The sequence below is a fragment of the Rhineura floridana genome, chromosome 18 (genome assembly GCF_030035675.1).
Source record: "Rhineura floridana isolate rRhiFlo1 chromosome 18, rRhiFlo1.hap2, whole genome shotgun sequence".
NCBI lineage: Eukaryota > Metazoa > Chordata > Lepidosauria > Squamata > Rhineuridae > Rhineura > Rhineura floridana.
Window position 1 is genome coordinate 13,484,347 of NC_084497.1, and position 13,862 is coordinate 13,498,208.

Here is a 13,862-nt window from a genome sequence, read left to right on the forward strand (position 1 = left end):
GTGAGTTGGTACCCGGAGGAGGGCCTTAGATACTGAACGAAGTGAACGGGTAGGTTCATAGCGGGAGAGGCGTTCCACAAGGTATTGTGGTCCCACACTGTGTAAGGCTTTATAGGTCAAAACCAGCCCCTTGAATCTGGCTCGGAAACAAATAGGTAGCCAGTGCAAGCGAGCCAGGACAGGTGTTATATGCGCGGACCGATTGGTCCTTGTCAACAACCTGGCTGCCGCATTTTGCACCAGCTGAAGTTTCCGAACGGTCTTCAAGGGCAGCCCTACGTAGAGCACATTACAGTAATCCAGTCTAGAAGTTTTTCGCAGTCCATGGTATGAGCTGCATTTGATTATTGTGCTTTAAAAAAAAAAGTTTTTATTGTGTTCTCCTGTTAGCCGCCTTGAGCACCTTTGTAGGAAAGCGGCGTGTACAGTTAACAAACAAAAGCAAGCCACAGTCGTCGTGGCACCTTGGATTCAATCTACCTAGACTAAGGAGGCTTCTCTACTTCTGCTCTAAATGAGATTTTTTAAAAAAGTCTATTGAACCCGGAAATCCAAGCGATGCATCCCTCTACCTTTCTCCCCCCGGAGGATTCTATGCGCCTCCACGGCCTAACGTCGGTCCCGTCTCGCGATGTTTCGGGGCGGGAGTCTCGTGAGAGGCCCGTCAAGGTGCGCATGCGCGTGAGCGAGCGGTCGCTGTGGAGGCGAGGGCCGCCGCTGATGGCGAGCCGCCGCTTTTCCCCGGCTGGCTTCCTCAGGCGGCAGCGGTGCCGGCGCCAACGACGCCAGCGGCGGCGGGCGGCGGCGGCCCTGCGGCTCCAGCCTTTCCCGCTGGCGAAGGAGCCCTCCAAGGCCGGCGCCCCGAGACGCTGCTCCGACGGGCTCTGCCCCGCGCTGCCGGCGCCGCAGGAATCCTCGGCCGGGAGGGCGGTGACGGCAGCGGAGGTCAAGGAAGGCGGCGCCGTGCTGCTTTTGCCTCGGGGCCAGGTGAGCCCGCGGGCGGGCGTGGCCTCCGCCTCACGGGGCGCAGAGGGACGCCTCTTGGGGGTGTGGCCGGCCGTGCAAATGAGGAGCGTGGCTTCTGTACGTCTTGACATTTTCCAGGCACGCGGTACCGGTGAATTTAATACATAATAACTAGAATAATAAGGAGGAGAAAGGGCTGGGCAGAATAGAGAGATAGGCATGGGGGTGTCAGGATCAGATTCTTTTGGGGGGGAGGGATAACAGTGGAAAATCTGCCATTTAGTTGTGGTTTTCAAGCTGTTCTTGGATCCTTATAGAGACCCTGAGTGCTGCTTCTTCTGACAGATGCCATCATAAAAGAGCAGAGAACAGTTTCTGATACCTTCCTTCTACATTTTCCCCACAAGTACTATGATTGGAAGTAGAAAGGAGATCCCTGGTAAAGTGAATCCCTGGTTGGAAGCTAGAGGTGTCAATCACAGAACTACATGTTCTCTGCTTGGCATTTTTCCATTTATGGGGAGCTTGGAGATACTTGGTGAAGGTACAAAAATGTATTAAATTGGCCAGAAAAGTAGAAATGTCCTCCCAAAGAGGTTCAAAACCTTAGAGCCAGCCCACTTTGCCCTGGACCACTTCAAACCCAGTTCACCTTCACTTTTAAGGCACTGCAGTTATCTTGGATGCAGAGGCATTTGCCTCAGACGTGCACCTCATGTGAGGCTTTTGTGCAGCTCCTGTGCACCTGTGAATCTCCCCCTTCCTGGAGAGTGGTTGCTCTATTTTGTTCAGAATTTTGCTGAATGCTTCCAAACAGCCTTCAGTAGCTGCTTCATGTGGAGTGCATTGGGGTCAGTGTAGCTTTGATGTATGAATAATAATACATAATATTAGTCCACATCAGACCTGCTGTCCTTTCCAGAAGCACACTGAAGAACAAGTAGACTTTGGCAAACATATATGTTAGTGTTATGTGGGCTCTCAGATTGTGGTTGGGTAGTATTTCTCTGATGGACGAAGCTGATACAAAGGTTCTAAGTGGGTGAAGTCTGTATAGTGGAGATTGAGGTGCCTTTGAATGACAAGCGCTGTTGCTTGGTTGGACGTCCCAGGTAACACTTGACAGTTCTCTCACTGCTGGCTTCTCATTTCCTTTCACAGACACTGACGTTCACTGGCAAGTGTTGTCTGACGTGCCTGTATGGCTCTGTGCAGGTGTTTGGGTTCAACGTTGTTCCAGATCAGCCCCCGTATCATCTCTTTTCACCCTACTCCCACTGTGCCCTCACTATTGAAGCTGTAGCCTATAAAGAGCCAGAAAAATCTGGGAAAGAGATGAAAACAGAAGCAAAGTCCATTCTCAGAGCACATCTTGTGCCCCGAAGTAAGTAAGTGTTGAAGGTGGTTCTTGACTGAACTTGTTGTCTCTTTGAGAGGATACTGATGGATGTGTGAAGAGGAATGTAATGTGCTTGCATCATACAGAGGTCTGACTTGTGGGGACTGGATTCTGTGAAAATGATTTTGTGGACACATTGTGTAGTGTACATATATACCCCCATGTATCCCTTGATATGCTTTTGGGGAGTCTGTGCAGAATAGATGTCTTTGACTTAGGCAGTCCATGGGCACAGCTCTGGCCCTGTGCTGAAACTCTGGCAGCCTGTTCTCATCCCATCTAGACAAACCAGCCAATCCTAGCAGAGGCTGTTGGGGGTCTAAGTTGGTCTTTTTGGTGGAAGGCAGCTTACAAAGTTGAACATTTTATGTCAGGAGTCTCCAGCCCATCACTGCACATGCTGTGGTGCCCTTCAGTTGCACCCTCAGCAGGTAGGCTAGTATGTGAGCTTTCATTTTAAAAAACAGTAAGTCTCTAGACCTCCTAGAAAAAAGCCATGGAGCAAAATGGGCAGGCACCCTTCTAGGCTATTTCTGTGAAATGAGCCAGCCTGGCTGCTCCTGCCTGTCAGTGTCAGTCAGAGCTGTGATTGATACGTGAGTTTCTTGGACACCAGGCAATAGGAATCCCTATTGCTGTTGTTTTCCCCACCCCTTTAGTGTACTTTTTTCTTCTTCTGATTAATTTTGTAGTCCCTTGAATCTCTGTATTTTGCCGTTCCTTTTCCCATAGCAACCAGGTTGCCTCTTTCCTGTGCTGGGTTTGCCTGAGATCAGGTAGTGCCTAGAAATTATTTTCGGTAAATGCTACTATACAATAAGTGTGGGAGAATGTTAAAAAATCCCCCTCCCCTAAAAAGGCAAATGTGAAATCTTTGCAGAGAATTAGGCATACCTCCTGCTTCACAGGGGCTATACAACCAGGGACTCATTGAGAATTCACTGTATAGTTAAGTTACTTTATAATGGTGTAAATATCTATGCAGAAGTAAGACCATAGAATCGAGTTGGAAGGGGTCTATAAGGCCATCAAGTCCAACCCCCTGCTCAATGCAGGAATCCAAATTAAAACATGCCCAACAGGTGCCTGTCCAGCTGCCTTTTGAATGCCTACAGTATTGGAGAGCCTACCGCCTCCCTAAGTCAAGGATTCCATGGTCATTCCAATACTTCACACAATTTGGAAACTATACTTCTGTTAATGCAGTCTAAAATAGCATTTGCCTTTTTTGCAGCCGCATTGCACTGTTGACTCATATTCAGTTTGTGATCAACAACAGTCCTAAGATTCTTCTTGCGTATAGTATTTCTGAGCCAAGTATCCCCACATCTTATCACTGTGCATTTGGTTTCTTTTTCCTAGGTGTACTGTTAAACTTCATTCTGTTGTTTTCAGCCCAGTGCTCCAGCCTATCACGATCCCTTTGAATTTTGTTTCTGTCTTCCAGGGTATTAGCTATCCCTCCCAATTTTGTATCATCTGCAAATCTGATAAGCATGCTCTGCACCTCTTTATCTAAGTCATTAATAAAACTGTTGAAGAGCACTGGACCCAGGACTGAGCTCTGCGGTACCCCACTTGTTCCCTGCCCCCAGGTTGTCTCCTGGTGTTTAATTGAGCTACAGAATGGTAGCCTAGGCTTTGGTGTAGGGTTGGCACTGGGGAAAAACAGGGTTCTTGTGCCTTTAACAGCTGTATGGCAGGCAGAAATTCAACATCTCAAGCCTTTTCTAGTGTAGAAATACAATTATGGGATAAGCTTCACCATGAGTAATTTTGTGTTCTACCATGCCTCACATGACAGCCATTTTGTGACGGGTGCCCCCAGCTCTCCCTCAAAATTTCAAATGTACCTTGTGGTCCAAAAAGATTGGCAACCCCTGGTTTAGGGTCAGTAGTCTTTAAAAACTATTTAAAAAATATTTAGGAAGCAGAGAAGAAGCTTTACAAATGATAGACTTGATGTGATTCCCTTGGCTATGAGGAATGATGTGAGGGCCAGTGTGTGTGGTGGCCAGAGACGGAGGACACAGGCCATGAAACGGTGACCTTGGGCTTGAGGAGTGGTCTCTTAGCCTAACCTCCTTCACAGGGTGTCTGTTTGTTTATTTATTTATTTATTTATTTATTAAAACATTAGATTGCTTTCCCACAAAGTAGTTTACACTAAAACAAACACCGCATGTATATGAAAAATCAACTGTTTATGAATTGCAATGAATGCAAATGTAAGACAAAGCAGCCACAGAAAATTCAAGCCCTCACGTAAAACAGACATCATTTGCAGTCGTCACAAAAAGGTAGGAATGTTGGTGCCTCCCTAACTTCTTCTGGAAGGAATGTTCCAAAGTTTTGAGGCTTTGCTGAGAAAGCCTAATCCCTGCCAGCTAGTGGCTGAACTTGTTGAATGGTAGGAATGGACTGCAAGGCTGACTGAGCCACAGTTAGTCAGTGGGCTTTTTGTGATAATATCTGTGTGTGTGTGTGTGTGTGAGAGAGAGAGAGAGATTCCTTGTAGGCTTCCGTGCATGTGTCGAGGACCCCTTGTGGCCTTCTCTGTGCTCCATAGAAGAGGGTCAGGTACAAATCTGATGGCTTCCAGGATTGAGGAAGATTCCACCTGAGGCCCTGCAGAACTACTGCAGTTGTTGTGGTTGTCTGTACAAATGCCTTATGGCCCTAAATAATTCTGAGGGTCAAACAAGAGGCTTCGTTGTAGCTGTTTTCTATTTGTGGTTTCATCCTGTCTTTTCAGATGCAAGATGCACACTGATGAAAAACTTTGTTCCCCAGTGTTCCATGGTTTTGTTGGAACATCTGGACACTCCAGTGACAAGGTTCATTCACAGCCACTCAAGTTTCTCCCATATTTTCAGAGCAAAGGTGAGTTCCATCTGCCTCCTGAATGTTCACAGAACTGATTCAGAATGACTAGGATACTCACAACAATCATTCCCAGTGTGCCCATGCGCATTGTCCTGTGTGCTCAGTCCTCAACCACCTCTGTGTTAAGTGGGGAGGGTCTGCAGGGGGCTTATGCTCGATTCCCTTGAATCTGACTAGAACCCTCTGTGTGATTGGGATATCTGATAAATCAGGGCCCTGGTTACACAAGGGAAGGGGAGGGCCTGGAGTGGGGGCATGATGCATGTAAGGCCATTGGGAGGGGCAGGACTTGTGTGCATGCCCCTGCCCCCATCAACAGTTTGTGTAATCAAAGTTATCCTGTGCTTATGCCTGAACTCTACACTTGGTGGCAGAAGAATACCTCTGCTTTTTAGGTGTTTGGCATGCTACATGAGGCCAACATGCAACGGACATAAGAGCCCTGCTGGATTCAGCCAAAGGCTTATCTGATCTGGCATCCTGCTTTCCACAGTGGGCAGTCAGATGCCACTCCCAGGAAGCCCGCGAATTACTGTCCCTGAGGCCATCTTTGCATGAGGTTTGAGTGAAAAATGGGGACACTTGCATTCCATAGATACAGTATAGTGTTCCACTGACACAAGGTTGAAATTCATTTGCCCCATGCTGCTGTTGTAGATGCTGATATGGTTAAAAAAAAATCTAGAAATCCTTGAATGTCTCCCCTACTTGCTTTTTTCCTTCCCCTTCCTTTTTTTAAATGGCTGAACTCCCCTTCAGAGATACGGTTTTTCATCCCTAGAGACAAAAGGCTCCCAGTTTCACTCCAGAGGATGCGGTGCTTGCTTCTACTGGCACTGGGAAGCAGGATCCAAGGAGTGGCCTGCTGACATCGGAGAGTACACTTTCAGCAATCGAGGAGTTAGTCCAAGCATGCCAGGGTGAGTAGCTTAAACCTAACTTGAGTAACTATGAAGTGTAGCAGTAACCTCAGTGGAGCAGAACTTCAGGCTGAAGATTTGTTAAATAGAAATGAAGCCCACAGGGCAATCCTTTGTCCCCAGAGAAAGACCCGGGTCAGACCGTCTTCTCTGATTCCAAGCCTGGAGGGGAGAGTCTTGCCTTTTATATTGAAGATGGTGTGGTTATGTTAATCTCCTATAAGGTTTTATGTAGCTCTGTCAATTGTGGGTATATAAATGGTTTCCTCCAATAATCATTTAGGATTGTAGGGAATTTAACTTCACAGAAATAGTTCCATTCAGGCTGTGTGTTTGCTTTTCAGAGGAGGATGAAGGCTGTCCTATTGTCCTAGTGTGTGGCTCCAAAAGTGTTGGCAAGTCAACTTTTAATAGATACCTGATTAATCTTCTGCTGAACCGGTGAGTGATTTCTCTGGCTTTGTGAGGTTACAACAGGCTAAACCTGCTGTGGCTGTTTGTAAGGAAAGAGCATCTTCTTCGCAACCCCTTTTTTGTGTTCCCTGGGGCCAGGGATGGTGGGTGAGTGGCTCCTCTCCAGCCTGGGCTGTTGGCTGTCTGATCTTTGTCTGGCCAGGATGGTCTTTGCTCTCTTGCATCCTTTTGCCAAGACAGCCTCTCATTGTCCAGTTTTGCAGGTTTACTACTTATAAGTGTCTTTTAAATGTTGATTAAAAACCTCAACTAAGCTTAGTTGAACTAGCTGACATTTTGCTCTCAGTACTTTGACTAGCTGTCATGTTTTGGAGAACATTGCAAACCATGCAGCCAGGGATTAAGCAGAGTGAGTGGGGACCACCGGAGCGCGGGGGAGGAGAGGAAGCATGGAAGCTCAGAGATGAGACCTTGCTACTTAAGACAAGGATGAGAACTTTCCTAGCTTCTGAGGAAATGAGTTTCCTTTAATTGCCTGTAGTTTACTTTGCTCTGTGCTATGCACATTTTATCTACTCGTAAAAAGAGAACAGGAAGCAAAGGCTGAGTTTAGGAACTATATTTTTCATTTTGTTTTCATATATTTTCTGCTGGTAAAGCAACCTGGTTGCTGACAACAGAGAGAGAGAGGCTGCTGATCAGGAAACCAATTTTTTGCTTTAGCAGTCTATGGTATTCTGTTAACAGTTATATTCTTCGTTATTTCTTTTTAACTTGTAGCCTGCCGTGCATTGAATTTTTGGAATGTGATCTGGGACAAACAGAGTTCACGCCCCCTGGGTGTGTTTCCCTAATTAATGTGACAGAGCCACTTCTGGGTATGTGCATTGGAGATATTTGCAGAATGTTAAGAGGTTGAGTCCATGGAGAAAAGTCAATTGGGGGGGGAGGAAGGGAGGCATAGTACTCTCCTAATATTAATATTCAGTCATTTGATGAAATGGACTATAGTCCACAACAGCTTATGCCTTAATAAACTTGTTAGTCTTTAAGGTTCCACAAGAATCTTTGTTGTGATATTGGCTTCATGTTCAAATTGAGAGTATTCAAAAAATTTACACCAATCCCATTTGGCCTATTTCTTTCTTTTTTCCTTCTAGGTCCCCCATTCACTCACCAGCGTACACCACGGAAAATGGTATACTTTGGAGAAACCAGTTGTGAGCAGGATACCGAAAGATACATTGAGACGCTGAAATATGTGTTCAGTGCCTATGAGAGAGATGTTCCCCTGGTTGTCAACACAATGGGATGGGTGAAAGGTTAGGTCCCTGGAATAGTGGTATACAAATATATTTATAAATAAATAAATTATTCTTTAAAAAGGCACACGTTTCTAGCTCTTATAGCCATGAAAATACACTAGCAAGCCTGCAGGCAAACCCTGCTGGAACCAGGGAAGTGGGCTTCAGTGTCCTGCAGATCTTTTCTCTTTCTCCCCCTGGCTTAGCAACTGTGGAGGCCAGAATGCTGCAGTCTGTGGAAACTTCACTTTGCACCTTATAGCTGGGCTCTGCCCTTTCATTGAATGCCCACAGCCTTCGTTCCTGCCCTTTCCAAACACACTCCTGTTTTCTCCCCTGACTCACAGGTACTGGGTTGCTGCTTTTGATTGACATTCTTCGACTGCTGGCGCCTAGTCATGTAGTTCAGATCAGTGCAGAAGACTTCAAGGACATGCCGCGGCTATCCCAGGAGTATATCCGTAGCGCTGCTGGCCTACATACGAGAGGCAAAGTGCCCCTCCGATGCAAGAGCCTGAATGGGACAGAGGACTCAGAGCAGTGCGGAGCCAAAGGAGGCTTCCACAGTCCACGTCTTGGCCATAAGTTGCTCTGTGTCCAGCCAGAGTTCCCCGGAGCCGGGAATGCTGGCACTGGGTAAGTCTCATGTACTAGAGGGGGCTGGGGCAGGAGAGTATGGTGAGTGGGGACTATGTTTGTGTACGTTCAGGTGTTAAAGCCTTTCCTGGACTATCCAGCCTCACCTTGCCTGCCCCTCTTTCACAGCTCCCTTCCTCTGCTCTGGGGAGTCTTTGATCCTCTCCCTGCATTCCCTCTTGCATTGTCTGTCTGGTAGTGCATATTGCAAGCAGGAACCGGGTCACTCTGTTTAGCAGACTATTGGTTGATTGATCGTATTCTTACAAAAATAACAAAATCTAAGGGTCGTATTCCACTAAGTCATATTCAGAGGAGACCTATTGCAGTGAGTAAATCTAACTTAGTCATACCCATTAATTTCAATGGGTCTCCTCCGACTAGGACTAGCATTGAATAGCCCCCTAACAAATTCATGGTTTTCATGAGAGCTTCTACCACAACGAATTTGTTAGAAGCGTCTTACAACATCTTGAAGACTCTTTTGTTGTTGTTGTTGAAAGAGACAAACTTTGGGCTACCCCTCCGGAAATAAACCCAATGAAATTAAAGGACATGACTATTTCCTGTGGGTCTACTCTGAGTAAAACTTAATTGGATACCACCCTGTCATCTTCTCGCCTTTGCCACTGTGCTCCAAATCTGCTCTTTTCCTAGGTTTCTTATTGCGCACAGGCTTTGGAGTGCTCTTCCCCAGGAGGCTCTCCTGGTCCTCCTGGCTTTATATAAAATATCTTTTTTTGATGAGGACATTTCAGGTGGAGCGTTTTGGCATCGGCTTGAAGCCATGTTCCTAACCTACCATACAGGGTTGTTGTAAGGATATAATATGGAGGAAAGTGGGGAGGGGGAGAACCATGTACACTACCATGAGCTCCTTGGAGGAAAGGGGGGGCATAGAAATATAATAAATAAATATTGGATTTATTTGGGGGGGTTTCCTCTGCTCTTCCAGTTGTTTTGTTTGGCTTTTATTGTATTGTTGGTTTTTATTTGTACTCTGTACATTTTTCTAGCTGCTTCCAGCAGTGTTCCCATTGTGCATGCTGCAGGGCAGCCAAGGGAGTGTGCCTGCAGTGTGCTTCCCACCCACCGTTTCTTACATTGCTCCTCTAGGCGAACCCATAGCAGTGTCCTACGAGACATGGCAGTCTTGGGCTACTTGGGCCAGTTGCAGCCCCCAGACGTGGAATCTGGGCTTCCTCTACACAGTCTGGTGCCCTATCAGGTAAGTGCAGCACCTGTGGAAGGTAGAATGTTTACCAAGCAGAACATTGGGTTGGATTGTAGCAACAGATGGCTTGTATAAGCAGGCAAGAGGCATATTTATCTCAGAGGCGTTGCCCTGTTCACCTGAACAAAGACTTCTAGAGCGTCTCACAATGCTCCTTTTTCAGCCAAGGCTATTAGTCCATCCATCCTTGCATCTGAGTAGCAGCAACTCTCCACGGTGTCACGCCGAGGGCTCTTCCCCCAGTCTTGCTCCCTGACTTTGAAAATGTGAAAGATGCTAAGGATTAAACCAAACATCCTGCACATGCAAAGCATATGCTCTGTTACCAAGCTCTGCCCCCCTCCCATGCATCCCCAGTGGCTTGTCCCCAGGATTTGACAACCAGAGGTATTATGCTGAAAAGTAAATTGGAATCCATTCTTGACTGTTGTGCCAAACGGTCATCGAAAGGCTTGTCCCGCATGAATTTGTGTAGCCGAAATGAAGCTAAATTGCTGGTTGTGTTTCTGCTCTTGTATTTTGTTTCCTAGGTACCCTTCAATGCTGTTGCCCTCAGAGTTATTCATGCAGACGTTGCTCCTGCCCACATCTTGTATTCTGTCAATGCCAGCTGGGTTGGCCTCTGCCAGGTACCAGATGAGGTTCCATGTAGAGCTGATGGGCCAGTTTTGTTGACGCAGACTCCCATCTGCAATTGCCTGGGCTTTGGTAAGTGGGTTGCATGTGTGGAATCCTCCTGCTTCATTTTAAATCCATATTTATGGTTCGTTTGTAAAGAGAGAGCAATCCACAGTAATGGGAGAATGTGCCTTTTCATCTGGGAGCAGTTCAGAATAACAAAACTAGGGGCAGGAATCCACAGGCTTTGATAGGCTGCCAAAATGTATTCTTCCCCCCTTACCTGCCCTTCCCCTCGAAGGGGGAGTTCTGTGACATCCATTACAGAGGGCTCGGGAGGCATTCTGAGGCCAAGCACTACTGCAGGGGCCAGTGAAGGGGCCAAGCGGCTGGCAAGTGCATTTGTGGACCCCGTACATGGGCTTTTTGCCTGCAGGCAAAATTGCATGGCTCTCTCACTGCTAGCACTTGGGCTCCCTGTGTTCAGCTTCCCCACTCCTTAAATAAGTGCTTGTTCCTCAAAGGGATGTCGTTACTGAGAATACTGTGTGCTACCTCTCCCAAAGGCTGGAAACCAAGACTGCTATGAACTGGTTTTCTATCAAGCAGCCGCTTCACCTGATAATGTTTGTAATACTCTTTTTCACACTTTGAGTCACTCATTCAAATGAGTAACTCATTCAAATGAAGAATATTAGGCTAAATAGAACCTGCCAACCAGTTCTTGGCATGTCTCGGGTCTGGGAAAATGTTAACATGCCAGCTCAGTGATGGGGCCCATTCTTTGCTTGCAGGAGGCCCCAGGATACAACGCCTGCCACCCTCAGTTAAAGGATCAGGCAGGAGGCGATTTGAAAGACTGCAGAGCTGCTGCCAGTCAGAGCAGGCTGCAGGTTGGCTGCCACTATCCAGCTCATGCAGTCTGTCCCAACAGTGCCCCAAATATTTATTTTAGGAAAATTCTGTCTTGACCTTTCTTAGAGCAACTTACACCATTGAAAAAAACAATACTACAAAACACCATTAAAACAGAGTAAACACAGTAAAACTGAAATGAAAAACCAACACAGCAGCCAATAATAGCCAGGCAGAATATTGGAACCAGTTATTAGAAACCTAACTGCACTGCCCACCTCTCCAAATCATGATTTCTCTTTAGCACTGAGGTAGGTATCTAGGTATTTGCAAAACTTTGCTAAAATGTCCAGTCATAACCTAAATTGTGCCACCTTGTTGAATAGTCCAGGGATGTTCGAGACTAGTTCTCCATGTGCTCCTTTTTTAACAGGAATTGTCCGTGGGGTGGACACAGACAAGAAGCTTTACTACATTCTGACTCCAGTAGCTCCGGAGAATTTGCGACTAGTGAATTGTTTGCTGATTGGAAATATCACTGTTCCTAATTGCGTCTTCCTGAACCAAGTAAGGACTTCCTTCTGTTTGTACTAAACCTACTGCCAACTAGAGCCGTTGGATAATCTGAGTTATAATATTCAGAGGGAGGAAGTAATTTATCTTCCCTCATTTCTTTCCACTCTTCACAACTTCATATTGGCTAATATTCACTCTGCCCTCGTTGTCCTCTTGGGTTTAAAATTTTAGAGGGTTAGATATAAATGTCTGCCTTGGTATTTGTTTTGTGTTTTTTTAAAATTGCATTGAGTCTTTGGGTGGCATTTGCCATGGGAGGTGGGATGGATGGGCTAACAGAAGTCCCATGCCCTGAAATGCTTCCTTTTCATTTCCTTCCCTCTTCTCAGACGGGGATTGAAGGGGAGATGCCCTATGTCACGTCGGAGTATAACTATGACATTTCAGGCGCTGGGAAACTGAAACGGAAGAAGCACCTCAGGAGGAGAGAGCATAACTGGCCATGAGCTCTATTTTACATCCTCTGCAGTAACTGATCAGTTCAGAGGACGTGGCGTGCTCTCCGGGGAGAGCAGTTACAGTATTCATGATTGATAGTGTAATACTTATCCGCAGTCATGCTTTTGTTTATATTTGTGTATTTTCTTTATGACTTGAAACATTAAACATTTGGCATAAAATGCCCTTGTGTCAGATTCTTTGAGATCCTTGGTGCAGGATCCACTGAAAGGTAGAGTTTCCTTTTGAGTGTGGATGAAATGATGCTTCTTTGCTGTTTTATCACTCTTGGTGTCCTGGGCTTGCACGTGCTTCTGTTTTTTAGCGTCTACAACAATTTGATATTTACTGCTCCTCTCTTTCTGTGAAATTCAGTTTCGATTGCCAAGGGTGGTGGTGGTGGTGAATATCTAGTTTAAGCCAGAAATGACCAGGCTGTAACTGCTGCCTGCAGAGGGAGCTGAATGCCTTCAGCAATGCCAATGGACTTGAATATTCTGGATGCCCTTCTTGCAGACAGCCACAACTGCCGTTTGCAAAGCAGCAAAGTGTTGAGAAGGCTCTTGGCAAAGGCCGCCTGTTCCTGAAGATGCTGTACCTGCTTTTCTGGCACTGGGCACTGCTTCTGAGTCACTTCTTGTGTTTGGAGAAGATTCAAGTGAGCTAAGCTGTTTTCATCAAAACAATGCTTGGGCTGGGCCAGAGGTCCTCTTGCTCCAAAGCGGCACTGCAAGAAAAGGATCTAGATCCAAGCAGTCTTTTTTTCTCAGGCTGTACCTCAGCCTTTGCTAACCTGGTCCCCTCAGGCTGTTTTTGGACCACAGTTCCCTTCAGCATCAGCCAGCGCTGCCATGCTGGCTGAAGCTGGTGAGAGATGTAGTCCATTCTGCATATCCCTAGCTGCTTTTATCTCTGCCCCTGATGGCTTAATGATTCAGACCTCATTTCAGCCTTTATCCTTTGGGCCAGAGAACTATATCTTGCACAGGCTACACGAACAAGCTACCTTGATTGTTTTAATCTAATGGTTTTAAGGAATTGGTTGCTGACAAAATGTGTTTTGAGATTAGTGTGTTGATCAAGCTGCTTGATCTGGCTTATCTAAAGTCCTCTGGTTCTTGAATGTGCAGTTTTGAAATCCTAGATGCTGATCAAGAAGTCTGCCTCTATGTGAACATGCATTGGTGCACAGCTGGATGCAGTCTTTTAAATGTATCCCTTTTAGAGATGGGGAAACTGCAGCCTTCCAGATGTTGGTTAACATGGTTAAAGAGAGAAGAAAAGCAAAAGGAGATAGAAACACGGTCAGAACCCTAAATGCAACTATACAGCGACTAGTACGTAGAAACAAAGAGAACTATTACAATAGTTATTGTATAGAAATAGAAGACAACAAAAAGGGAAGAACAAGAGCCCTATTCGAAAAGATTAGACAAGTTAAAGGGAAATTTAAACCAAAGATAAGGATGTTGAATAATCAACGGGAGCACACTGAATGACCGAGATGAAATAAAAGGAAGATGGAAGCAATACACTGAAGAACTCTATAAAAGATATGCCAGGATGACAGATTCATTCACGGAGGAACTATATGATGAAGAACCAGAAATTTTAGA

At 46.0% G+C, this 13,862-nt stretch overlaps 1 protein-coding gene across 3 annotated transcripts; it reads left to right on the forward strand.

The window, feature by feature from the left end:
* The first annotated feature begins 543 nt into the window (after positions 1–543).
* Positions 544–12,430, forward strand: NOL9 (nucleolar protein 9). 3 transcript variants are annotated; one of them, XM_061602111.1, is made up of 12 exons: positions 544–987; positions 2,128–2,350; positions 5,121–5,248; positions 6,033–6,171; positions 6,516–6,612; positions 7,366–7,463; positions 7,746–7,907; positions 8,237–8,525; positions 9,642–9,753; positions 10,290–10,467; positions 11,666–11,799; positions 12,138–12,430. In XM_061602111.1, the coding sequence occupies exons 1-12, from the start codon at positions 559–561 to the stop codon at positions 12,252–12,254; spliced, it is 2,106 nt and encodes a 701-aa protein (XP_061458095.1). In that variant the 5' UTR covers positions 544–558; the 3' UTR covers positions 12,255–12,430. The 3 variants fall into 3 exon arrangements, with proteins under 3 accessions (XP_061458095.1, XP_061458096.1, XP_061458097.1); XM_061602112.1 differs by lacking the exon at positions 544–987 and adding an exon at positions 994–1,104; XM_061602113.1 differs by lacking the exon at positions 544–987 and adding an exon at positions 994–1,083.
* The last annotated feature ends 1,432 nt before the right edge of the window (positions 12,431–13,862 follow it).